Here is a 27539-nt window from a genome sequence, read left to right on the forward strand (position 1 = left end):
AGGCAAGATATATTCAAAAATATATTTGTTTTAAATGTTCTAGTTAACTGCAGACTATAATTTACCAGAATATTTCAGTGACTGCCTTTCCTGGGCTGTATTTTCAATATTTTATCCATTTTTAAAAGTTTTAAACCCATGAATATTTCCAACTGAAAACCGACAGCGTGGTGTAGTGGTAAGAACAATTGCTACACCACCATGAGGTCGTGGGTTCAATCCCCACTGCTCCCATGCTGTCACTTCTGCTGAGCCAGCACTTAATCAGCAGCATAATTACTGGGCAATTATAATTTATAATATCCCAAACTGCTAAAGGCAACTCGAGACTGGGTCAGGGTAACGGATGTTACTCTATGTTTAGGTCGCGCATTCAACCTAACTACATCGAGGATAAAGATATATACAAAAAAAAACTAAAATCCAAAGTAAATGCCTTTTAACTATTTGTGGTAGTCATAAAATCTGATTACGAGCCGGAAGGTTCCTGGTTTGAACCGCACTAATGCCATACTATTCGCCCTAAAGCCTGCTGTTTTCAAATTGCCTAATATTCATTTTTTTGTAGAGTGTCAACAAACTACAGAACGAATCGACTGCGGGTTTTCAAGTATAAGCCCCGGCGACTGTCGCCATAGAGGTTGTTGCTTTGACAACAAAACACCTGGCGCCATCTGGTGTTTCCAGAAATCAGGTAAACCTCTCGTAAAAAGTTTAGTTTAGTTGTAAATCATATCGGTCATAACATCGGGCTACTAGCCAAAAGGTTTCGGGTTCGATCCTCAATAATGCCACACTACTCATATTTGAGCCCGGCGTTTAGAGATAGCCTAAACACCCGTTCCAAAAAATATAAAAATTTTAAGATTTTAAGAAAAAAAACTTGAAATTTTTGGGGTTGTACTAAAATACGGGATGTGGGAAATAACGAGGTCGTATGTGGACATTAACAAAAAATCGCTAAATGCGGAAAAGGAAGAAATTTTTAAGAGATTTAAAAAAAGGAACCTTTTTCAAATTCCTGAAATAGACCCTTTAAAGGACCCCTTAAAAAAAGGAAAAAGGTACCTTCCCTGAAAAGCACCCTTTTAAAAAAGGACATTAATACTTATGGCTTAACATTTAACATTAATACTTAACATTAATACTTATGGCATGTTTTAAATTATTAAATTGATTTTGTCATTTTTTTCCCGTCCTTTGTTGTAATATTGATTGTATATCGTATTTATTATTTACTTTTATCAATGCATGAAAAAACAAAATAATAAAAAAAATTCCCAAGTTATTTTAAAACTAAATTTAATTTTTTATATAAAAAAAAAATTTTTTGATGCCGTTACTTTTGCAGTTTTTATCACTTATAAATTTTTTATTTTATTTATTATATTTGTTATATTGTGACAGAACGAAAGTTTCATTGTGATGTCATCAATGTGTATAATTGCTAATTGTTCACGCTTGAGTGAAAACACGAAATATTTGAAACCAGAAATTGAAATCATTTCTTGGTATGCAAAAAATACGAACGACATGCCAGAGGTAAATTAACAAAACTTTTGTATTTTAAAATTCCTAAATTAATTAAACAAGTTTTTACAACAACCCACAACAACCCACAGCACTAAAGTTTATGACAAAACAAGTTCATCAAAAATTCATTAAACGTTTATGTGAAATTTATTGTTAAATATCATATATTTCATAATTTTATTTTACTTATTTTAAAGTAGAAAAGTCAACTTTACAGCCTAAACATAAAGTAACATCAGTTACTCCAACCCAGTCTTGAGTTGCCTGTGGCAGTTTGGCATATTATAGATTATAATTGCCCGATAAATAAACTGCTGATTATATGCTGACTCAGCAGGAGTTCATACCGTTTATAGTGCTTTACTCTAGGGTGCTACAGCATAAGAGCAGTAGGGATCGAACCCAGGACCTCATGTAGTGAAATCTAAATCTAACCACTATACCAGGAAAACTATATTTAGTTAGGAACTTGTCTAATTAAAAATAAACCAAAACTCACTTTTAGAATTGTTCGACACTCCCTCAACTCAGCAACCTCACATTGGCGTACATCGTCGACGAACAAAACAACGACTTTATCCTCGCCAACCAGGACATCATTAAATCTATTTTGGAGGTAAAATAAAAAAATTAAAATAAAATTGTTTTAGTAATTTAAATTAATAAAATAAAGTTTGAGCAAAATATAAATTTTGATCTTAGCAATACAAGCATTTTTTAATTAAAAACTATTTAATAATTCAGAAAGCATAATTTTTTATTATTACATCATAGTTATTAGAATCATCTATGACATCACAAGACCATAGAAGTGCAGGATTCTCTGCTCTAGAGTTAACAGAAGGTTTAACAAAGCTGGCGAACAATCAGGAGAACAGTTTGGTTATTGCTAAGATGGGAGTTCTGGAAAGTTTGAGGTTGATGCTGAAACAAGGTGAAAAAAAAAAGTTTATATTTTAACATTTTTATTTAAATATTTCTTTAATTGCATATTTTATGATAATAAAAACAATCAAAAATATATAAAAAACCCAGAGTAAAACCAAAAATTTAGAACCAAAGATTTTAAGAAATTGACAAAAAGTTTTTTTTTAATTGTATCTTTATCCTCGATGTGAGAAGGTCTAAAGCGCAACCTAAACATAGAGTAACATTTGTTACTCCGACCCAGTCTCGAGTTGTCTTTGGCAGTTTGGGATATTATTGATTATAATAGTCCAATAATTATGCTGCTGACTAAGTGCATGCTTAGCAGAAGTTTGTACCGTTTATAGCACCTTACTCAAGGGTGCTTGAACTAAACTAATTTTAACAAGGAAAAAATAATATTTTAAATAACAAGGTATTGCTAATTCTTAAAAAATAAATAAAAACTTTTTAAAATTGCTTTAAAATATAAAACCAAAATAATTCAACAATCTTACAAAAATTAACAAAATGTTGAACAAGATTTAAATATTCAAGGTTCAACTGAAGAGAAAGTAGCATCAGCGAAGTTGGTTTGGGTTTTGGCATTCACTCAAGAAAACAAAAAAACAATTAACTCAAATCAAGAGATTATTCAATTACTCGAGCAATACTCAAGCAAGCACTCAGTTTCAGAGTAAACTTGATTTTTAAATTTTCTAAATTTACAATTTGTTTAATTTATAATTTATCTAAAATATTAATTTAAAAGCCTTAACCTAAAAATCTTTTATTTTTTGTCTACCAATTAAGCAGAATAATTTATCATTTAATTGTGTTAATTTAAAAACAAAAAAGAAACTTTTGTACAAAAATTAAAATATTTTCACAGACAGTTATCCACTACTTCTACCAATGCATTGTGGGTGCTAAAAATGAACAAATCTTCAGATAAAAAACCTTTAATAAACAAAAAAAGAGTCGCACAAACGGTAACAATTATATTTAGCCCAGAATTTCAAAACAAAAAACAACCTGCAGTAGAATAATAACTTTAATAGTAATTCAATAAAATTAATTCTAACACCATTCTTATGTTAGAGCCAAGACGTTGTCCAAACTAAAGTTGGAAAGAAGCAAAATCATGTCATGATAAGTTATCAGTGGGATTGCCAACAACTTATGTTAAAGGTAACTTATACTATTTACAAATGGGATTAAATTATGTTTAGAAACTGTTGCGAAAGAAAAAGTTTATGCAATTCATTTCTCGAATTTGTTTATTCTCGATATGGAAAGGTCGAATACGCGACCTAAACCTAGAGTAACATTAGTTACCCTAACCATGTCTCAAGTTGCCTTTGGTAGTTTGGGATTAAATTGTTTATAATTGGCCGATAATTAATCTGTTAATTGATTATTGACTCGGCAGGAAATCATACCATTTAAATTTCCCCACTTAACTACACTACAGCATTAAAATAGTGAGAATCAAACCCAGAACCTCACAGAGATAAACTAAGTGTTTTAACCACTACATAACACCCTATTTCATGTACAGATAAAGGAAGGATTACAGCAACAAGGTTATAAGGTTTGGATGGATGTGGAAGAGATGGGAGGAAGCACTTTAGAGTCGATGGCATCCGCTGTTGAACAAAGTGAAGTTATCCTCGTTTGTATGTCTCAAAAGTACAAGGATTCACCAAGTTGTAGGTGTGATGTCATAATGCTGGAGTGATGACATTATAATGTGATATCAATCAAGCTTTAGGCTAACTTTATAAATCTTAACATAACGTTTTGTTACCTAAACCTAGTCGGTAGTTCACTTTAAATCTGGTTGCTAATATTTAAGGTCTGCTTAACTTTTAGAGTTTTAATATCGGGTTAAATTAACATTTTCAAAATATAACTTTGGCATGACAACATAGGGAATCATGCTTAGGACCCTTGGGTTTCTTAATTGAGTAATAGTAAGCTCGCTAAGTAATAATGTTGTTACAATAACCCACAGAACTGAGGCAGAATATGCTTACACGCTGAGAAAAGATTTCATCCCTCTCAGAGTGGAAACTGATTATAAACCGGATGGCTGGTTGGGTGAGTTTGCTTTGTAATTATTTTTGTAAAGTAGTTTAAAGTCATCTTTATATTAGCTGGCTTTAAATGAGTGTGTTTAACAAAAAGTTTATTATGTGGTTTAAAACTGTTTGAATTTAAGTAGATAAAAACATTTTGTAAGTAATTGATTTAAATTTACTTATGTTAATATTGACCCTAGTATTCTGCCACAAAATAAGCTTAAAACTTGATATTTATAGGAGCCATTGCTGGTGCCAAATTTTACTTTGATTTCAGCAACAACTTGGTTGAACAAACTTTAATTAAACTCGTTAAGGAATTAGGTGAAAGGGGAAAAACTACAAGAAATAACGAGGTAATAATAACAAAAAAATCAACGAATTATTAAATCTATTCTGAGCAATAAAATAATTAATTAAACACCAATTAACTTAGTCAATCAAAATTTGTATTTTTTTTATCCAAAATAACAAAACTAAGATAATATTAAAAGTTAACAATATATTAAGCTACAACAACTTAAGATTACAATAACATTTAGAGCATTTATAAACTTTGGATTTAAAAAATAAACTTTTATAACTTTATATATAAATAGGAAACTCACTTTGAACCTCTTGTTGAAAAAGAAATTGCAGAGAATTTAAAAAAGCAAATCATCACAGAATGGACCAATCAGGATGTCCACAAGTGGGCAGTGGACAACAATTTAAAATCGTAACTTTTTTTAAGATTTTTATTTGTATCTGTACAACATTAAAAAATCAAGTAATTAAGACCAAAAGTTGTGCTTTATTTTTAAACAATAATTAGGACAAACATTTTTAATTGTTTTTGTTTTTAAATAAAACTTAATTAAATAATATTGCTAACGAATTAATTAACACTATTTAAAAACATGAGCTCCAATTTATAACCCAACATATTTTTCTTGAATACTTTTTTTATATTTATTTATTTATTCTTGATGCAGAAACCCCAACTTTACATCCTAAACATAAAGTAACATCAGTTACTCTGACCCAGTCTTGAGTTGCCCGTGGCAGTTTGGGATATTATAGATTATAATTGCCCGGTAATTACGCTGCTGATTAAGTGCTGGCTCAGCCGGAGTTTATACCGTTTACAGCACCTAACTTAAGGACGCTACAACATGAGAGCAGTGGGGATCGAACTACGACCTCATGTGGTATAGCAAGTGTTCTTACCACTACACAACATTAATTATAATTGTCGTTAATTTTTCTTAACTCTTCAGGTTAAAGTCACAAAACATAGACGGGAAAGTTCTTTATTTTCTTACAAAACTCAAGAAAGAAACTCCCGAGTTCTTCTACCAACATTCCACCAAGTATCTTAGATTAAAAGATTTTAGTGAAATTATGAGATTTGCTCAAGCTATCGAGAAGTTATCATGAATTGTTTTAAAAATGTAGAATTGTTAGCATCTTGGTTTTAACTAAATGTTTAGGCTAACTCGTAGTCTGCATTAACTAAACTTTTTTAACCCGACCCTTTTTTACTTTTATTCTTTACACGTGTTTTTGTCATGTTTATCAATAAAGTTTGTGACCTATTTACGGCCACTTATGTTTATCGTATTTATTTATCCTCAAGTAGAAAGAACGACTTCAATAACATTTGTTTATTATTTATTAATTTTAAATAAACTTTGGCAGTTTAAAGTATTATCTAACAATAAATCTGCCATTTTTTTATTAAAAAGCTTTAATTAAGGATGCTACAGCGTAGAAGGAGGTAGTGCAACAATATTTTAGTCCGGCGTTTACAGATAGCTTTAAGCTTTGATTGTTCTTTAAACAGTAGATTCACTTTACCAGCTCGCAATAATACCAACTGACCGCTGTTGCGGAACAAAGCTCCATTATTGAAGAATAATAAAACCAAAAGTCGACCACCTGAACGAATAACCTATTTGCCAGGCAAGGTTAAACTAAGTGAGAAAGAAATTTAACCAACGAATTAAAATTATCATTTTCTGTTCTACCACGATGCGAGTTGTTCAAGTATTTAGTTTAAGTGTTTTAATTTTGCTTGTCTGTGAGATTTCAGAAGTTGAGAATAGATCACAACCCAGCGTTTGTGAAAACATTCCAAAAACAACAAGGCTTGATTGTGGTCGTAGTGACGTAACAGAACAGGAATGTTTAGAAGGAGGTTGTTGCTTCGATGATTCAACTTCCGAAGGACCTAGGTGCTACCTCAGGCAAGGTAAGAAATATTTAAAGACTCTAAAGGCCCGTTTACATAGAGTACGCAACGCAACATAATGCAAGATTGTGCAACCATTTAAAATGAACAGAGTCGTTCACACGTACGAAAGTTTTGCGAAAGTTACGTAAAATTTTGGAAAGTTTTGTGGCTGGAGCGAAATTTACGCAAGATTTCGTAAGCGGTATACTTTTATCTGGTATTTTGTATTAAAATATTAAAAAGAAATCCCTAGAACTCGTAAAGTTACGCAACGCAACGTTGCCCTGTCGTGTGAACAGGCCTTATTTTATTAACACAACAAACTAAACAATTCATCTGTTAAAATTACTTTTTAAGATTTGCTTTCATATCATGTTGCTAACTAGTATTTGCTTGTAGTAGTTTACCAACGCATCTTAAACAGTAAAAATCTATAATTTAGCCGTATTTAGCTTTACTGTTTGCAAAAACAGTTTTATAATGTTTCAGAAAATAATTTTATTATTTTCCACATCAGAGTGCCAATTCAGAGCAGGAAGAACTAATTGCGGATTCTCAGGAGTAACAGCAGAGGCATGTCGTTCCAACGGTTGCTGTTTTGATAATTCAACACGTGGCACCTTTTCGTGTTTTATAAAATTGAGTAAGAAGAAGTTTTCAAATTTTTCAAATTTTTAAATTTTTTTAAAAATTTAGATATTTTTTTATTTTAGCAACTCTTGTTGATTTGCAATGTTATGAATATAATGACAAAGAAAGTCGACTCGATTGTGGATTCGCTGAAATAACTAAGAAAGAATGTACATTGAGAGATTGTTGCTTCGATGACTCAACACCAGGGGTGCCCTGGTGCTTTCAAAAATCAGGTAAGCAATATTTAAAATCGACTTTGTCCAGTAGTGTAACGAACCGGTCATGGCTTCGGACTACGAGCCGAAAGGTTTCGGGTTTGAGCCGCACCAACGTCACACTATTCGCCCTTGAGCCCGGCGTTTACGGATAGCTCAAACACGTCATAACAAATATAAAACCTATCACCTTGAGGTGATATGGAAAAAAAAACAATTTAAAATCGACTTCTGATTACAATATTCTTGGCTATTTAAATAATTGCCCAGCTTGCAAACTTGATTTTAATTGTTGCAATATGGTCACAACTAATATAGGGTTAGTATGCTAATTTATCAACGCACCGCAAGAATCACAATTTTCTATTTTTAGCAGTTACAAAACAAAGCAAATTTTCTACTAAGGTCCAATATAGATAGATGTCTTGTAACTTTTTGTTTAAAAAAAGGTTTTTGTTATTTTCGAGGTTTGGCATATTGGTTATGGCATTGCATTACGGGCCAAAAGGTTCCAGGTTTAACTCGTACCAATGGCACACTATTTGCCCTTCGGTCTGGCGTGTACAGATAGCTTAAACACACCAAAAGGTTTCGGGTTCGAGCTGCACCAATGCCACACTATTAGCCCTTCGGTCTAGCGTGTACAGATAGCTTAAACACACCAAAAGGTTTCGGGTTCGAGCCGCACCAATGCCACATTATTTGCCCTTCATTCTGGCGTTTACAGATAGCTTAAACACACCAAAAGGTTTCGGGTTCGAGCCGCACCAATGCCACACTATTAGCCCTTCGGTCTAGCGTGTACAGATAGCTTAAACACACCAAAAGGTTTCGGGTTCGAGCTGCGCCAATGCCACATTATTCGTCCTTCGGTCTAGCGTTTACAGATAGCTTAAACACAACAAAAGGTTTCGGGTTCGAGCTGCACCAATGCCACATTATTCGCCCTTCGGTCTAGCGTTTACAGATAGCTTAAACACAACAAAAGGTTTCGGGTTCGAGCCGCACCAATGCCACACTATTCACCCTTCGGTCTAGCGTGTACAGATAGCTTAAACACACCAACAGGTTTCGGGTTCGAGCTGCGCCAATGCCACATTATTCGTCCTTCGGTTTAGCGTTTACAGATAGCTTAAACACAACAAAACGTTTCGGGTTCGAGCTGCACCAATGCCACATCATTTATCCTTCGGTCTGGCGTTTACAGATAGCTTAAACATGTCACAGCAAATACGAAACCCATTACCTTAAGGCGATATGGAAAAAGTAGATTAATGATTATTTCTTTGCAGAATGTCGACATACCACAAACCGAACGAACTGCGGTTACACAGGAATAACAAGAGACAACTGTCCTTCAATCGGTTGCTGTTTCGATGATTCAACTTCTAACCCCATCTCGTGTTATAAACGCCTACGTAAAAAAACATTTCCTAATTTAAAACAGTTTTTAACTTTTTAGGATTTGCAGATTGGATTACTTGTTTTTTACAGTCCTAGCTAATTTTCTCTAGTACTTTACGGTCCTCGCTAATTCTCTCTTGTATTTTATGGTCCAATCTAATTCTCTCTCATACTTTACAGTCCTAGCTAATTCTCTCTTTCGTACTTTACAGTCCTAAGGTTTTCCAACAACCGTAACATACTAGTGATTCAATTTTCATTTTTTAGCAAAACCTTTTTTGACCCCAACTCCGGTTGAAGAATGTGATGCAGATGATGATAAAGAAAGTCGACTAAACTGCGGAGTTTTTGGAATAACTAAGAAAGAATGTAGTTTGAACGGTTGTTGCTTCGATGACTCAACACCTGGAGTGCCCTGGTGCTTCCAGAAGTCAGGTAAACCCACTTTAAAGAGTCTATTAGTTTAGTACTAAGTAATATTGGGCATGGTATTGGACTAAGAGCCGAAAGGTTTCGGGTTTGAACCGCACCAATGCCACACTATTCGATCATTATTTCAGAATTTACGAATAGCTTAAAAACAGCAAAACAGCACCCTTCCAACAAAAATATAAAACTTATCAAAGCTTATAGTAATTAAAAAACGTTAAATTTATAATTAACAATTAGTTAAATTAAAGTTTTTTCTTATTAAATAAAAATATTTTTTAATATAGTCTGCAAGCAGACGACAGGAAGGAAGGATTGTGGGAACGCGGGGATTTCCCGTTCTGATTGTTTGACCCGGGGGTGTTGTTACGACGACTCAATCGATTTTCAGGCGTTTTGTTTTTTTCCACTGGGTGGATAAAAAGGCGGCTAAAACCTAAACATTTAAAGTCCTATATTAGCGATATTTTTACTCAAAAATTGATAAAGTGTGTTTTAACTTTAAATAATTTCTTCTACTTTTTATATTTAAAGGTTTTAAAGCCATTTTGTAATTCAGTGTCAACCATACTAACGTGCTATATATACATCACTTACTAAATTGCAAAACTCTTTAATGAAGCACGTTAAGTTTAACGGTTATTGTCAATGTTAACAACTAACAACATTCAATATGTTTAGAATTTATTTTAATTGTTGTTACAACTAAAGTAAAAAATGTAAATTCAATAAAACTAGAATATTAGTCTGTTATTAAAATAATTATTAAACTAAATATGTCACAAAATATTCTGTCACGAAGTATTTGTACTTTTATTCTTTACACGTGTTTTTGTCCTGTTTATTAATAAAGTTTGTGACACATTTACGTCAACTAATATTTATCGTATTTATTTATCCTCGATGTAGGAAGGACATCTTTAATAACTTTTGTTAATTTTTAACCTGTCTTAAGTTGAGCATGAAAATTTGAAGTGTTATTAAATATTTTCTACTAAAATTTTTTCGATTGTTTTTTGGCTTAGCAGAAGCTCATTCCGTTTATATGTCCTTGGTTAAAGGCGCTACAACATGAAAGCAGTAGAAATAAGATAGGTTTTTGGCCACCAATGACCCAATATTTGCCCTTAGATCCAGAGTTAACGGATAGCTTAAACACGTCACAATTGTCCATTATAGCGTAGTTGTGACGTTTAGCTTGTTATTAAACCAACTGACCACTGTTGCGTAACAAGGCCTCATTCTCACAGCAAATAAGATTAAAAGTCGATGACCCGAACGAATGACCTATTTGCCAAGTAGGGAGATCTACAAAAATTGGACCAACTTGTTGAAATTATCATTCTGATTCTACCACGATGCGGGCAGTTCGAGTATTTAGTCTAAGTGTTTTTATTTTGCTTGTCTGTGAGATTTTAGAAGTTGAGAATAGTTTACAAGCGAGGCAGTGTAATAACAACAGCGTTGAACAAAGATTAAACTGTGATCATAGTGGAATAACCGAACAGCAATGTGTAAGCAAAGGTTGCTGTTTTGATGATTCAATCCCTGGAGTGCCTTGGTGCTTTCTAAGAGATCGTAAGGAATATTATCACAAATTAAATTGCCAATTCAGCTAATATCACTTTTTAGACGCATGTTTTAAGAATACTAAAAGCTTCAGTTTGTTTAATTTTTGTATTAATATATATAGTTTTGTATATATCCTTATTCTCGATGTGGGAAGGTCAAATGCGCGACCTAAACATAGAGTAACATCAGTTATTCTGACCCAGTCTTAAGTTGACTTTGGCAGTTTGGGATATTATATAGATTATAATTACCTGATAATTATACTGCTGATTAAGTGCTGGCTCAGCAGAAGTTTATACCGTTTATAGCGCTTTACTTAAGGGCGCTACAGCATGAAAGCAGTGAGGATTGAACTCACGACCTCATGTAGTGTAGGAAGTGTTCTTACCACTACGCCACAATGCCAATTACTAATTGCTTGTAGTTTTTTATATAAATGGTCGTTTATAAATATTAATTCAGCATTGATGTTCGCCATTTTCGTTTCTGAATTGTTTAAGAGAATAATTTAAATATCTTCCAGAGTGCCAATTCACAGCAGGAAGAATTGAATGTGGATTCCCAGGAGTAACAGCAGAGGAATGTCGTTCCAACGGTTGCTGTTTTGATAGTACAACACATGGCACCACCTGGTGTTATGAACCATTGCGTAAGAATAATTTTAATTTAATATAATCTTTTTTAAAACTTCAGATATTTTTTTTTAATTCACCAATTTCAGCTGACGATCCGTGTTATATTAATGATGATAAGGAAAAGAGAATCGACTGCGGGTTTGGCGGAATAACAAAAACACAATGTCGTTTGAAAGGTTGTTGCTATGACAACTCAAAAGATGGGGTGCCCTGGTGTTTTCAAAGAGCAGGCAAGATATATTTTGTTCTAAATGACCAATTTGTTTGCTAATTACTTAAACCAAGTCTATTTACTTGATTGTCAGGTCTATATTTTTATTGTGGCAGAATGACCACAGCTAATAGGAGTTATATCGTCAACTAAAATTTATTTTATATTTCATTTAAAGTTTTGTTTTAAAAAAGGTAAAAAAATATTTAAAAATTTAAGCAAGTGTATAAAAAGTCTAAGGCTTGGAACTGGAAACTAAAAGGTTTCGGGTTCGAGTCTTACTGATGCCACACTATTCGCCCTTGAGCCCGGCGTTTACAGATAGCTTAAACACACCAAAAGGTTTCGGGTCCGAGCCGCACTAATGCCACGCTATTCGCCCTTGAGCCCGGCGTTTACAGATAGCTTAAACACACCAAAAGTTTTCGGGTTCGAGCCGCACCAAAGCCACACTAATCGCCTTTGAGCCCAGCATTTACAGATAGCTTAAACACACCAAAAGGTTTAGGGTTCGAGCCGCACCAATGTCACACTAATCGCCTTGAGCCCGGCGTTTACAGATAGCTTAAACACACCAAAAGGTTTAGGGTTCGAGCCGCACCAATGCCCCATTATTCGCCCTTCAGTCTGACGTTTACAGATAGCTTAAACACACCAAAAGATTTCGGGTTCGAGCCGCACCAATGCCACATTATTCGCCCTTCAGTCTGACGTTTACAGATAGCTTATACACGTCAAGTAAATTATTATTTATTTTTTTGTAGAATGCCGACATACTACAGATCGAGTTGAATGTGGATTTTCAGGAATAACCCCCGAACAATGTCGTTCGAGAAATTGTTGTTTTGATGCCACAACACCTGGCGCCACCTGGTGTTTCGAAGGATCACGAAAGAATTTATTTTCTAGCTCTACAAAATTTTATTTTCACAAACTTCAATTTTTTTTTTCCATATCCTTAAGGTGATAGGTTTTTATATTTTTTATTGTGAGGGGTGGGCTGTTATGACGTGGTTGAACTATTCGTAAACGCCGGGCTCAAGGGCGAATAGTGTGACATTGGTGCGGCTCAAATCCGAAACCTTCTTTAATTTATTTTTTTATTTTTAAGGAAAATTTACTTCCCCACCAACGCCCCCTACCGACAACAAATGTAATGCAAATAATGCGGAAAGTCGACTAAACTGCGGATTTTTCGGAATAACTCAAGAAGAATGTATTTTTCACAAATGTTGCTTCGATAAATCAACACCTGGGGTGCCCTGGTGCTTCCACAAAGAAGGCAAGATATATTCAAAAATATATTTGTTTTAAATGTTCTAGTTAACTGCAGACTATAATTTACCAGAATATTTCAGTGACTGCCTTTCCTGGGCTGTATTTTCAATATTTTATCCATTTTTAAAAGTTTTAAACCCATGAATATTTCCAACTGAAAACCGACAGCGTGGTGTAGTGGTAAGAACAATTGCTACACCACCATGAGGTCGTGGGTTCAATCCCCACTGCTCCCATGCTGTCACTTCTGCTGAGCCAGCACTTAATCAGCAGCATAATTACTGGGCAATTATAATTTATAATATCCCAAACTGCTAAAGGCAACTCGAGACTGGGTCAGGGTAACGGATGTTACTCTATGTTTAGGTCGCGCATTCAACCTAACTACATCGAGGATAAAGATATATACAAAAAAAAACTAAAATCCAAAGTAAATGCCTTTTAACTATTTGTGGTAGTCATAAAATCTGATTACGAGCCGGAAGGTTCCTGGTTTGAACCGCACTAATGCCATACTATTCGCCCTAAAGCCTGCTGTTTTCAAATTGCCTAATATTCATTTTTTTGTAGAGTGTCAACAAACTACAGAACGAATCGACTGCGGGTTTTCAAGTATAAGCCCCGGCGACTGTCGCCATAGAGGTTGTTGCTTTGACAACAAAACACCTGGCGCCATCTGGTGTTTCCAGAAATCAGGTAAACCTCTCGTAAAAAGTTTAGTTTAGTTGTAAATCATATCGGTCATAACATCGGGCTACTAGCCAAAAGGTTTCGGGTTCGATCCTCAATAATGCCACACTACTCATATTTGAGCCCGGCGTTTAGAGATAGCCTAAACACCCGTTCCAAAAAATATAAAAATTTTAAGATTTTAAGAAAAAAAACTTGAAATTTTTGGGGTTGTACTAAAATACGGGATGTGGGAAATAACGAGGTCGTATGTGGACATTAACAAAAAATCGCTAAATGCGGAAAAGGAAGAAATTTTTAAGAGATTTAAAAAAAGGAACCTTTTTCAAATTCCTGAAATAGACCCTTTAAAGGACCCCTTAAAAAAAGGAAAAAGGTACCTTCCCTGAAAAGCACCCTTTTAAAAAAGGACCCATTCAAATCCCAAAAAGGACTCTTTAAAGGGACCCCTTGAAAAAAAAAAGAAAAAGGTACCTTGCCTGAAAAGCACCCCTTTAAAAAAAAGGACCCTTTTCAAATCCCGAAAAAAAAACCTTTAAAGGTTTTTTTAAAAAAAAAAAATAAGAGTGGTGTGTTTAAAAATAAGTGTTAAAAAAATAAGTGTGGTGTGTTTAAAAATAAGTGTTAAAAAAATAAGTGTGATGTGTTTAAAAATAAGTGTTAAAAAAATAAGTGTGATGTGTTTAAAAATAAGTGTTAAAAAAATAAGTGTGATGTGTTTAATTTTTGTTGATTACATTTAAAAAAACTAATTTTTAATTTAGTCTGCAAGCACACGATGGAACGAATAGATTGTGGGTACCCGGGGATTACCCGCCAGGAGTGTATACATAAGAAGTGTTGTTATGACTACGACTACTTAGACGATTCAATACCGCGTTGCTATCGTCCACTCGAGTCTTAAAACTTAACTTTAAGTTTTATGTTTTTCTTATTTCGAGCGACTCACAACAACTTGCATGTATATAAAACAATCTTAAATATTTCCTCATTAAAACTAATTAAAAATATCATTAATTAACAAAAAACTGTTATTAAAATTGTAAATAAAGTCACGTGACAGAAAATGATTATGACGTGTTCTTAAAAAAATGTTAAAATTCGTAAAATTAAAATTGCTCAAAAACTTAAAATTTTTAATAAATTAAAATTAATTAAAGTTTTAATAATCACTAATTACGAAATAATTTTAATTTTTCGGCAAATTTAGTCTCAAATTATAAAAATTCAAACCCGATTCAACTTTGGCAAGGTTATGTTTGTGACGTCACATTCACCTTATAATCACCTGAATTATGATGTAACAAAATTCCATAAAACTTGAACTCATTTAAACCTAAACAATTTGTAAATAATTTAAACCTTTTTCAATTTTGTTTTAAATTCAAAAATGCTGTAAAATAAATTAAAAGGTTATTTAAGTCCAAATTAATTAAATTTTTATTTTTATTAATTACAGAATTAGAAATTAAATTAAAATATCAAAATTAAATTTAAAATTGCTAAAAATAATTAAAATTTTAATTTTAAACTTCTAGAATTATTTTTAATTACTAAACAAACTTAGTTAACTTTGGTACCGAGATCAACTATGACGTCATAGTTATACATTATGAATAAACTTGCAAATTTAAATAATCAAATGTCAATAGCATTATGACGTAGACAGGTAGACATTGTTTTGCGCAGATTCAATTACAGTTACGTAATAATTTATAAACAAATTTGTTTATTAGCCAAAAAAAATTAATTTTGTTTTTTAAACTTCGTCAGATTTAATTATTTTTAAAATTCCTAAAATTTTAATTAAATTTTTGTTTATTTTTGAAATTAAATTTTTTTTCGCCGAAATTCGATGCAAAAGTCAACCGAGTGTAACAGACATTGTGACGTCATACAGAAAAACTCGCATGCACCTCTGAGGTAGACAATGAATAAGAACCGGAAGTGACGTAGAGAGGTCTCACATTGGTTGAAATTTGAATTTATTAAACTCGACATCAAACCGAGTGAAAATAAAAGTTTCGAATTTTCAGAAATTTTTTTGAAATTTTGCAATTTTTAAATTTTAAAAAAATAGTTGAGACAACAAAAAATATTTTTTGATAAAAATTTGCATTTTTTGCAATATTTTAAAACTTAAAATTATTTATTTTCGTTAATTTGCAAAAATTTTGAGTTTTTTTGGGTCTAGGCATGGTTAGCACATTGTTTGTGACGTCATAGAGGTTCAAATTTAAGTTGTTTGAACGAACGTGACCGAGTCACGTGACCTGGTTTTCCAGGAACGAAGTTGAAAGCAGGGCCGGAGAAAAAAAAATAATTACAAAAAAAATTGGGAAAAAGTTTTAGATAAATAAACAAAATAAAAAGGAAAACTCGTTTGAAGCAACTTTAGATTCGAATCATCGACTGAGCTGGTTCAAAACTAAAATTAGAACAAAGTTAAATTATTCTAGAATGCGTTGGTGTCTTAATTGCTGAAACGTTGGCGCAGTTTAAAAGAAGTTTTAAAGCTTAATTAATTAAAATTTTAAAACGTTTAATTAGCAGATTAATTAAAAACAAATAATTTAAGTTTGGTGGCGAAGTTAAAATTTTGAAATATTTAAGCTTAAAGTTTAATAATTAATTAATTGTTAATTAGCTTAAAAATTATAATATTAGTTGTTAATCAGTTGAGGTAATTAACTTTAAAACTTAGGTAAAATATTTAATTAGTTAATTATTGTTAGCTTGAAAAGTTTAAAAAAGACGACAAAAAAAGAAAGAATTACAAAAATATTTTAATTTTATTTTTAAAGTTCTTAAAGTTGAGATCAAAAGCTGTTGGAAAGTTAATGAGAAACGAAATATTTGATATTTCGAACCCTGCGTTTTTTTAATGTTTTCTACGAACGAGTTTCAGGTTTTTTATATAAATTCAAATTTCGAAATCTTTCCTTCATTAATTGATGACCAGTCATAAGATAAGTTTAAAATTCGAATCAAAACCCGAAAAAATTTAAGAAAAAACGAAAAAAAATTAGTTTTTCTAGCAAGTAAATTAGTCAGAATAAAAATTGAAATTTCAAAATTTTCTTTAACCTTTTGGCTGAGTTCGAATTTTTAGACAGATTATTAATCACACGAGTATATGACGTCACAAACGTGATTGTATGACCCAGGAAATTATTAATTGTTGCGTGACTGCGAAGATTTCTACAAATATTCAATTTTAAAACGAAATTTCGAAGCGAAAACAGACGCGGGTTTGCAAAAGAGCCAAGTGAGACGTCACAATACTTGTTTTTTTATGCAGAAAAGTGAGTTTAGAAACCAGAAACTTATGACGTCACAGAGAGAAAAGAATAAAGACAACAAAAATTTATCATTGACAAATATTCGAAAAACAAGTTGTTACATTCTTGAATCATTGTGACGTCACATAGTTAGGTATCGCGTTCGCGGTCACGTGTTGACCACAATAACAATCGAATTTCAAAAAAACAATTATTCTCGAAAATAACAAAAACTTTGAAAACGAACTGGTAACACTGGAAATAATAATTATTTGGAAACACTGATACTATTGAAAGTTTATTTGCTCGAATTAGTTAAGTCAATAAAAGTTTAAAATTCTAGAAATAGTTAAAAAAAAATAAAATTAATTTAATTTGTGATTGTTAAAAAAACTTTTAAAAAATTGAGATTTTAGTCAAAATTTAACCGAATTTCGGGTTCTTAATTATAATTTAAAAGCTTTGCCCTAGTAAAACTATATAGGTCAAATCGGCCCACTTTAGTTGAGTGATTTGAACCGAACCTGAAAACGTTAAAGGTCACTCATCCGAAGTATTTAACAACTTTGCTGAGTTAACTTTTTCGCTGCTGATAAGGCCAAGAAATTTTAAAACAAAAAACTCGAAGTTTTTACAAGTTTTAGGGGCAACAAAAGTTTAAGTCTTAATTAGCAATTAATTTTAAAGTTAATTACATTTAAAAGAGAATACAGCGTGAGGCAGAGAACTATAAAATTCGCTAATTAGTTGAATTTAATTAAAAACAGCAAAATTAATGCGGATCGCGCGAATTAAAAATTTCCAAATAAATTAAATCCCAGAATTTGAAATCACGTGATAGGACTTGAGCCAAAACAAAAACAAGAATTTTTGCAAAGTCAGCGAATTCGTCACAAGATTTACGATCTGATTATGATTAGTGACAAGTGATAATCACGTTACCTAATTAGGCAACAAATTTAATTTTTATCTTAATTTTAAGTGGTCTAATATAAAAATATAAAACTTGTGTTTACTTTGTTAGATAATTAGTTAATTAATTAGTTTGTAGTTAATTATTAATATGATCTGAGCTTTATTTTTTGATTAGGTAATTAGTTAATTAGTCAACTTCTAGTTATATAATATTTTGATCCAAACTATATTTTACTTAATTAGGTAAATAATCAAATTTAATTATATAATATCTTTATACGAGCTTTATTTTTGTTGATTAGGTAATTAGTTAATTAATTAAGATGAAGATAATATTAGCGGGAATGCCCAAAACGGGAACTCACACAATTAAAGAAGCTTTGACGGTCCTAGGATATAATGTTTATGATTGTCAGGACAACTTTGAGCTTCTTCATGATCCTTGGACGCGAATAATGACGACAGGAGGCTCCGCGGAGGATTTTAAGAAAATGTATTGTGACGTAGACGCTACTTGTGACGTACCCGCGTGTCATTATTGGGAGGAAATGCATTCGGCGTTTCCCGATGCAAAGGTTAGTAAACAATTGTTTAAATAATAGGAAGTTCTTTGTTAAGACAATGGGGTAACAATGCGAAATATTGGACTTTTAAGACAATGGTGTAACAATGAAAAATAATGTTTTGTTAAGACAATAGAGTAACAATGAAAAATAATGTTTTGTTAAGACAATAGAGTAACAATGGGGAATAATGGTTTGTTAAGACAATGGGGTAACAATGGGGAATATTAGTTTGTTAAGACAATGGGGTAACAATGGGGAATAATGGTTTGTTAAGACAATAGAGTAACAATGTGGAATAATGGTTTGTTAAGACAATGAGGTAACAATGTGGAATAGTGGTTTGTTAAGACAATGAGGTAACAATGGGCCATCAATAGAATGTTAAGCAATATATAACAAACGAAAAATAATTGTTAAAACAAACAAAGATTATGGATGTCCACCATGTTATTTAACAATGCACCAACATTGTAGATCCTCCTCATGGTTAGAGACAATGAGGAACAATGGTGGGAGAGCATGAACCGACAATTACGGATGTTAGCAAATTGCGGACTCTACAGCAAGATATCCAAACTCTCTCCGCACTGCACCAAACTCCAACGATTCCTCAACCATGCAAGTACGTCACTGTCTATATGACGTCACTTTTAAACACACTGTGACGTCAAAATCACGTTTTAATTTTTGTATTTAAACATCAGCGCCAATATCACTAATAATGTTAATATTATTAAGTTATAGTGACGTCACTATAATCAATTGTTACGCAACAAAATGGCGATATCGTCAAACCGAACTTAAGTTATTTAAAGCGTTTAAGATGACTCAGAATAATAAAGCTAAAAATAAAATAAACTCCAAAGTCAAATCAGGTTAAAATCAATAAATAAAATTTGAAAGAGTTTACCTGAGTTCGTGTTATCCGGGTTTCAGGTGATACTGTGATGTAATAACCGATTAATTGTTACGCAATAAAGTCAAAAGTTTAATTCTCGTTTGAAATTAAGAATTTGTCATTTCACGAATTAAGAAGTCGTGGTAAAGTTTAATTGACTTCCAAAGTTCGTGTTAAAGTTTATTTAAATTTGAAACGGTCATGTTAAAGTCATTATGCTGCAAGGATCGTGTTAAAGTTATATTGCTACAACGATCGTGTTAAAGTTATATTGCTACAACGATCGCGTAAAAGTTATATTGCTACAACGACTGTGTTAAAGTTATATTGCTACAACGACCGTGTTAAAGTTATATTGCTACAACGATCGTGTTAAAGTTATATTGCTACAACGATCGCGTAAAAGTTATATTGCTACAACGACCGTGTTAAAGCTATATTGCTACAACGACCGTGTTAAAGTTATACTTCCCTAGCGACGATGTTAAAGTTTAATCCGGCCTTTAAGTTCTCGTTAAAGTTTTAATGTCCACAAAAAATCAACCTTGTTAAAGTTTAAATAACAACGATGTAAGTTCTACAAGAAGACATTTAAATTTTTTAATTATTCTTCCAGTTCGAGTCAAGTTCGGAGTTGAACCAATCACCACATGGCAGAATTATGTTCCTAACGAACAGCTTATGAAGATTGCTTATAGGAACCACAACGCAAGAGTTCTGCAGGTGGGTTTAAAACTTATCTTTAGGGGGTTGAATATTGAACCGTTAAGCGAGGAAATTGTATTGGTCAGCAGTGAGAATCGAACCCATAACCGTGGGTTAAAGCCTCATTTAAAGAGTGATTTAATTTGGCAGCAGTGGGAATTAAACCAAAAACCTTAGGTTAAAGCCTTATTTAAAATAAGACCTAACTTGGCAGCAGTGGGAATCAAACCAAAAGTCGTGGGTATTGACCCTATTTACAATTGCTTTAACTCAGCAGTACTGGGAATTAAACCCTAGACCTCTTAGCCCAAACCCTACCAAAAGTTGCAGATTTTATCGATTCCCTTATCACAGTTTTAACGAAAACAATTTATGTTTCAGGTTGCCCCCAAAGAAAAGTTGTTGGTTTACAAATGTAGCGAGGGTTGGCAACCTTTGTGCCAGTTCCTGGGTTGCCAGATTCCCGAGCAACAATTCCCCCACAATAACAAACAAGGGGAAGTTTTAAAAGAAGAAAAAATGAATGGAAACCCTGGCTACCAACACATTAAACGGGAAATAACTGTCTCCATTTGCGCGCTTTTATGCGGCGTCGGATATTTAGCGTATAATATTGTGACGTCACCTTTGCTTATTGCTTGATTCATAAAGTTCAGTTTTTTTGTGTAAATTTCGCGATAATTTTAATTTTTTGTGCTTTTTAATATTTCTAATGACTTGAGTTCCTTGATAAAAGTGATTTTATTTTATTTTTACGCCAAATCGTTCCAATTTTTGTTAAATTTTGTTTCTTTTTAGTAAAAATTTTCACAATTTTTGAAATTTAAAAAATTAAAATGTAATCCCCGCCCACAACATACCTCTTAGAGAAATTATTTATGCAAGGCATTGTTACGTCACAATCGATTATCTTACGTCAACAATGGACTAAAGATGGACGGGGGGTGTTCACTCAAGCGGAACTAAATAAATAATTCAAAAAAGTTCGTTCAATTTTTGTGATTTTTTTTTTAATTTTTCGTTTAAAGTGTTATCAATATCTCTTGATTGGTGAATTTGTAATAAAAATAATCGACAGAAACAGTCACGTGTTTTGTTAGCTTTATAATGCAGCGTGGTGTAGTGATAAGAACACTTGCTACACCACCATGAGGTCGTGGGTTCAATCTCCACTGCTCCCATGCTGTAGCGCCCTTGAGTAAGGCGCTACAAACAGTAACTCCTGCTGAGCCAGCACTTAATCAGCAGCATAATTACCGGGCAATTATAATCTATAATATCCCAAACTGTCACAGGCAACTTGAGATTGGGTTGGAGTAACTGATGTTACTCTATGTTTAGGTCATGCATTCAACCTCCCGCATCGAGGATAAAGATATATACAAAAAAAAATGTTTTACTATTTTTATGTATTTTATGACATATTTTTAAATATTTTATGGATTTATTTTTTGTGAAGATATGGTACAAACAAAATGAAATCACTTTTCCGGTTTAAAAACGAATAATAAAAACAGAATGCCTTGAATCATGTTACCTAAACCGCTAAAACTAAAACATGAAAACAGATAAAGATTATTTTACACCAAAATGTTTACTAAGATGTCAAAAAAACTCAACTTCAAAAGATTTGTTAAAATATTTTTAAACCAGATTTAAGCTCTTTACAATATTTCACTTGATTAATAACCTAAGGTAAATTGGTATAAACATATTTTTAAAATTTTAATTTGAGTTTAAGTAGATTTAAATCTTGTCTTAAAATAAAACGTGTTTTAAACAACAGAGTTTAAATTTTTGTAACGTTTTTTTGTATATATCGTTATCCTCAACGTGGGAAAGTCGAATGCGCGACTTAAACATAGTGTAACATTAATTACCCCAACCCAGTCTCGAGTTGTCTGTGGCAGTTTGGAATAATATAGATTATAATTGCCCAATAATTAATCTGTTGATTAAGTTTTGGCTCAGCAGATGTTCATACCGTTTATAGTGCCTTACTCAAAGGCGCTACAGCATGAGATCAGTGGGGATTGAACCCACGACTCTATGAGTGGTATAGCAAGTGTTCTTACCACCACACCACGCTGCTGGTCAAAGCAGATGTTTTCATTTAAACACCCAACTTTTACTTTAATAACAGGTTTTCTTAACAGCCGCTGAAGCTGATAGGTTTCTATGTTTTTACTAAGAAAGAGTATGCTGTTGTTACATGTTTAAGCTATCTGCAACCGCTGAGGGCGAATAGTGTGGCATTGGCGCGACTCGAACCCGAAAACTTGCGGTCAACAAGACTAAATGCCCACCTCTTTATCGCCCACCAGCGGTTGAATAAAAATGTAAATAACTAAGAAAAAATGTTCTTATCAGTTTGTCTTTTCTTTAGTCTAGAGTTAGTACTGATAGCAACTGAAAAGTTAGCAGAACAGTTTGGGAAACTCTTTAAAACTAATTTTTAAAAACAATCGATAAATATATTTAAAAATGAATTTAAGTAAAGCAAAGTCCAAAAAGAATGAAACAGAAAATCCAGAATTCACCGAAATTGTGAAACTTATTCAAGAAAACAACTTCCAAAAATTTAAAGAAAAAGTTGAAAACAATCCAAGTTTGTTGATCAATTTTTCCAACAAACCTACAATAATTAAACCAAAAATGGGCTACAATGCCTTATACCTTGCAGCTAGGCTTAACAAGCCTTTCATTGTGCGTACGATACTTGAAATATTATCAAAAATTCAACAAAGAGTTTGTGATGAAATTTCGTTTCAAAGATTTGTGGATGATGTAACTTGTTACGAATCTGCTCTACATGTTGCAAGTAAGTTGGGCAACGTTAAGGTGGTAGAGGAATTAGTTCCATATTGTTGTAAAATGGTTAGAAATGTAAACGGGCAAACACCATTTGAAGTTTGTTGCTTAAAGATAATCAACAAGAATGAAGATTTGGTTAAGGAGTTAAAAATAATGCTTCAAGATTTTTACATTCCAATTTTTCATGATTTTGAACAAAGTTTAATAATTATTAGTGATCTATGGACTCCAATGCAAACTGGGGAAGCTTTCAACGAAATTTACAATACTGAGTTTGTTGTAAACGCAGTTGCTGGTCCAATGTCTTTCAAACAAGCAGAAAAATTACATTTTGATCTTAAACTTCTAGTGGACAGTGGAAAGAGTGGACTAAAGCAAGAAATAAGAAGTTTAGTGAAAAGTTTGGATGTGGATTGGATGGAATATTGGGATTTTTTGGATGATTTTATTGACATTTCAACCAACCCAGGTCTCCAAGCTTTTGATCGATTTCTTCAAGTAAAAGTCGATGACTTTGGAGACGGATTGAACCAAAGTGAAAACTCCCTTCTAAGTCTTTGTTCAAATTTTGGAAATTTAAAAGTTGAAGAGAATTGTGGAACCCCGGTTAAAAGTTTTAGAAATTTTAGTTTGATGTCATCAACACCACTGCAGAACAACAACAAATCCTACAACAAATCCTTCAACAAATCCTACCACAAATCCTTCAACAAATCCTACCACAAATCTTTTAACAAATCCTACAATAAGTCCTACAACAAGTCCTTTAACAATTCCTTTAACAAATCCTTTAACAAATCCTACAACAAATCCTTCAACAAATCTTTCAACAAATCTTTCAACAAATCCCACAACAAGTCCTTCAACAAGTCCTACAACAAAAACAGCAACACCACTGACTCAGCAAAATTTCTCACAAACTGCCATGGCAACAACAAAGATGAGACAGCAAATTTAGGCAAACGTTTCCATGACAACCAAGATGAAAACAAGACAGAAAGGGAAAAATACAAAGTTGAAATGAAAGCAAAGTTATTGAAAGCTCGACGTAACTTTGAACAAAACAACCCAAAAATGTTCGAAAGAATCAATTTAAGTAAAACCACAAAGTTTTTATCAACTTCAGCTTTTAAAACCAATGAAATAAGATCTCAAACACTACCAAAAAGAACTCCATTTAAAGAATTAAACAAAAAACTTGACAAATCAAGTTTTATTCGAAGCAACAAATATCGAAATATTTGCAACATTTCAGCTACAAGCTCTGTTTCTGATTGTTCGATGAACTTTGAATCACCGCAAACCAAAATCTTTCTGAATGGAAACCATGTGAGCCAACTTGATTATGATGTCATGGAAGCAATTGGGGACTGGGATGTCACAAGTTATTTGAATATTTTGAATTGGAAAAATGTTTGTTATAAATTGGTTTAAAGTTTTGTATTCATAATTTATTTGCAAATATTTAATTTCCCTTAAGGTTTCGATGAATTAATGAATATTAAGATTACTTTTTGCAATATTATTTGCCATTTTTTTGATTTTTTTAGGAATGTAAATATATGAATGTAAAGTTCATAATAAAATGAAATTTATAGTCTGCAAACTTAAGGTTGAATCAAGTTAATATTTAACAAATTATTGCACCAATGTTAAAGCTAAAACAAGAAACAAATAAATCAATAAACTATATTAAAATTTACTTTAAATAAAAATCAACTAATATCACCTTAACTTAAATGCCTTTATCTTATTCTTAGTTTTCTGATAAGTCAGTTTTCGCATCTGTAAAAAAACAAAATTTTTGTAAAATGTTTAAATAAAAAAAGGTTAATTTTTGTAAATTTATTAGAAATGATTTGAATTTTTTACCATTAATAAGAATCCCAGCTTCAGAAAAATAATATCCAGTGTTCGTTTTGGGTTTCGACATTGAGAGCAAATCTAAACTTTCACCTTGCTGAACTCCAAACATGATGACCGTATAGGGTTCGTACAATGCAGGGGCAATCTTCTTTAACTAAAGTTAATTAATAATATAAAAAAGTGTAAACTGGAATTGAATAAATTTATAAAAAAGTTAAAGTTTATGGAACCTTATTTTTCCTCTTCTGATAACTGGGGACCTTGGAAAGTTTCATAATTGTAATATGAGGTTTGAAACTATTAAAATCTTTCTTTGGGACAAGATCTTTCAATTGATCCTCTAAAAACTCTGAAATTTTAAATTAATATTTTATCCATAAATAGCAAAGGCCACAGCATCACCAGACCATGTAAAACTTGGGAATGACTTTAAGTAATCTTAGTTTGTTAGATTTTTTTTTGTATATATCTTTATCCTCGATGTAGGAAGGTCGATCTCACAACCTAAACATAGAGTAACATCAGTTACCCCGACCCAGTCTCGAGTTGCAGTTTGGGATATTATAGATTATAATTGCCCGATAATTAATCTGCTGGTTAAGTATTGGCTCAGCAGGAGTTTATACCGTTTATAGCGCCTTACTTAAAGGTGCTACAGTATCAGATCAGTGGGGGTCAAACCCAGGACCTTGTGTATGATAGGATAGTGTTCTGACCACTACACCACGATGCCAGTCTAATTATTGACCTATTTGTATTTAACTGGTAGGGACACAAATAATTTCCCACTACTTAATTGTACAACAACTTTCTAAACCTAAAAACCTTTTTAAATTGACACAAATTGTTCATAATTCAAACCTGATATTTTCATCAACTTATTGAGGTTTTCATCGTCTAAAACTCGAACAAATAAAACTTTGTGATCGAAGTGACCCAACCCACTGAGGGTCAACTTGAGTGGGGTAACATCACCACCAGTTTCCATGGTCACAGAGTCACCTGACTCACTTGAACTTTGACCCTTAGAGTTCAAGATTTTGGTGACCCCAACTTTGCTTTGTTTTAGGATTTTTATTGCTCTGTTATTTAACAAAAAAGTTGAAATTAAGGATAATAGAGAATTGTTTTAAAAACGTGGAGTTTTACTGCTAATTGACAAGACAGTTTTAAGGCTAAAAGGGATAACCATGTTGCAAATACAAATACCGCCAGCATTGTCTTCACTACATGAGGACCTGGGTTTGATCCCCACTGCTTTCATGCTGTAGCAGCCTTGAGTAAGGCACTATAAACGGTATAAACTCCTGCACAGCAGAAAAGCAATAAGCAGATTAATTATCGAACAACTATGATCCATAATATTCCAAACTATTAATGTCAACTTCAGGATCGAGGTAACAAATGTTACTTTATGTTTGGACCAAGAAGTTGTTCTTCCTACAACAAGGATAAACTAAATATAAAATTAATAACATCTGCAGAAATTTGTAAAGTTACTTTTTGATCTGCTCCTCATTATTCAAAGACAACAAACACAAAGTGACATGGGTTGTGTTGGTAGATACAACTCCTTTCCTTAACCTTCCATCACCTTCCACTATGTGGGTTTGTATCTCTTTAATTTTAACTGAAATAAGGTTTGGAAATTGAGGTTTGGTCCCCACTGCATCCTAGATATGCAGCTTACATTTTAAAACTAAATTTATTTAATATTTTTTTTGTATATATCTTTATCCCCAATGTGGAAAGGTCAAATGCGCGACTTAAACATAGAGTAACATCAGTTACCCCACCCAGTCTCGAGTTGACTGTGGCAGTTTGGTATATTATAGATTATATTTGCCCGATAATTATACTGCTAATTAAGTGCTGGCTCAGCAGGAGTTCATATCGTTTATAGTGCCTAACTCAAGGGCGCTACAGCATTAGAGCAGCGGGGATTGAACCCACGGCCTTAGTTGATAACCAAGCTTAATAAATAAAGTGAAAGAAAAAGGAACAAAATAATTTGAATTTATTTGAAACTCACCCAATATTGAAGGTTCACTGATTCTAATTCCAATAAAGTAATTTGGTCTGTCCTCTCTATTACGAACTTCGTTTATTTGGCTATAAACAAATTTGTGTTTTATTTTACAATTTTTAAATTATCAATTAACAGTGCAACCATATTTTAATTAGGTAATTAGTAAATTATTTATTAAAATTGTTATAAACTTACTTTTCCGAAGTTTTACTTGTAGACATATCTTTGTTAGTACATCTAAAATTAAATTAAAAAATTTATACCTAGAAAATTAACAAAAATAAAAATGTATTACTTTATTTAAATATCATTTATCCTCGATATAGGAAGGTCGAATGCGCGACTTAAACATAAAGTAACATCAGTTACTCAACCCAGTCTCGAGTTGCCTTTGGCAGTTTGGGATATTATAGATTATAATTGCCCGATAATTAAACTGCTAATTAAGTGTTAGCTCAGCAAAAGTTTATACCATTTGTAGCACCTTGTCCTTACTCAAGAGCGCTACAGCATGAGGTCAGTGGGGATCGAACCTATGACCTAATGTAGTTAAGCTTGTGCTCTGACAGTCTTACCAGTTACAGTTACCACTACATCACCAACCAGCAACCACGTTGTCGGTATTACTTACATATTTGTCATTTTTAGGAAAAATATTCC

The 27539-nt window shown here is 32.6% G+C and overlaps 3 protein-coding genes across 3 annotated transcripts; 2 read left to right on the forward strand and 1 right to left on the reverse strand.

Moving 5' to 3' along the window:
* Positions 1 to 566: 566 nt before the first annotated feature.
* Positions 567 to 6108, forward strand: LOC145754651 (uncharacterized). Its single transcript, XM_082570746.1, has 12 exons — positions 567 to 694; positions 1408 to 1542; positions 2039 to 2149; positions 2308 to 2467; positions 2998 to 3136; positions 3332 to 3431; positions 3541 to 3630; positions 4001 to 4155; positions 4457 to 4542; positions 4764 to 4879; positions 5123 to 5241; positions 5783 to 6108. Exons 2-12 carry the CDS (start codon positions 1426 to 1428, stop codon positions 5940 to 5942), a joined length of 1353 nt encoding a protein of 450 aa, XP_082426872.1. The 5' UTR covers positions 567 to 694; positions 1408 to 1425; the 3' UTR covers positions 5943 to 6108.
* An 8895-nt stretch (positions 6109 to 15003) lies between these two features.
* Positions 15004 to 27521, reverse strand: LOC145742577 (A-kinase anchor protein 7-like). Its single transcript, XM_082560357.1, has 9 exons — positions 27511 to 27521; positions 27075 to 27116; positions 26883 to 26962; positions 26351 to 26480; positions 25712 to 25932; positions 25081 to 25199; positions 24857 to 25004; positions 24714 to 24769; positions 15004 to 15141 (listed from the first exon to the last, which is right to left on the reverse strand). The coding sequence occupies exons 1-8, from the start codon at positions 27519 to 27521 to the stop codon at positions 24741 to 24743; spliced, it is 780 nt and encodes a 259-aa protein (XP_082416483.1). The 3' UTR covers positions 15004 to 15141; positions 24714 to 24740.
* LOC145749781 (uncharacterized) lies at positions 18304 to 21245 on the forward strand. The gene is made up of 4 exons (XM_082565646.1): positions 18304 to 18576; positions 19042 to 19189; positions 20082 to 20188; positions 20552 to 21245. Exons 1-4 carry the CDS (start codon positions 18325 to 18327, stop codon positions 20810 to 20812), a joined length of 768 nt encoding a protein of 255 aa, XP_082421772.1. The 5' UTR covers positions 18304 to 18324; the 3' UTR covers positions 20813 to 21245.
* Positions 27522 to 27539: the final 18 nt, after the last annotated feature.

Source organism: Corella eumyota, chromosome 1, assembly GCF_963082875.1.
Source record: "Corella eumyota chromosome 1, kaCorEumy4.1, whole genome shotgun sequence".
In the NCBI taxonomy this organism is placed as follows: Eukaryota; Metazoa; Chordata; class Ascidiacea; order Phlebobranchia; family Corellidae; genus Corella; species Corella eumyota.

What these genes read in the sequence shown, in the direction of transcription:
- LOC145749781 (XM_082565646.1), top strand. Translation starts at nt 18,325, where the DNA reads ATGAAGATAATATTAGCGGGAATGCCCAAAACGGGAACTCACACAATT. An exon ending in CGGCGTTTCCCGATGCAAAG is followed by an intron (nt 18,577 to 19,041) that starts GTTAGTAAACAA and finishes CCAACATTGTAG; the next exon opens with ATCCTCCTCATGGTTAGAGA. An exon ending in ACGATTCCTCAACCATGCAA is followed by an intron (nt 19,190 to 20,081) that starts GTACGTCACTGT and finishes TTATTCTTCCAG; the next exon opens with TTCGAGTCAAGTTCGGAGTT.
- LOC145742577 (XM_082560357.1), bottom strand. An exon ending in ATCAGAAGAGGAAAAATAAG is followed by an intron (nt 25,005 to 25,080) that starts GTTCCATAAACT and finishes AATTAACTTTAG; the next exon opens with TTAAAGAAGATTGCCCCTGC. An exon ending in AGCTGGGATTCTTATTAATG is followed by an intron (nt 24,770 to 24,856) that starts GTAAAAAATTCA and finishes GTTTTTTTACAG; the next exon opens with ATGCGAAAACTGACTTATCA.
- LOC145754651 (XM_082570746.1), top strand. Translation starts at nt 1,426, where the DNA reads ATGTCATCAATGTGTATAATTGCTAATTGTTCACGCTTGAGTGAAAAC. An exon ending in ATACGAACGACATGCCAGAG is followed by an intron (nt 1,543 to 2,038) that starts GTAAATTAACAA and finishes ACTCACTTTTAG; the next exon opens with AATTGTTCGACACTCCCTCA. An exon ending in GAGGTTGATGCTGAAACAAG is followed by an intron (nt 2,468 to 2,997) that starts GTGAAAAAAAAA and finishes TAAATATTCAAG; the next exon opens with GTTCAACTGAAGAGAAAGTA.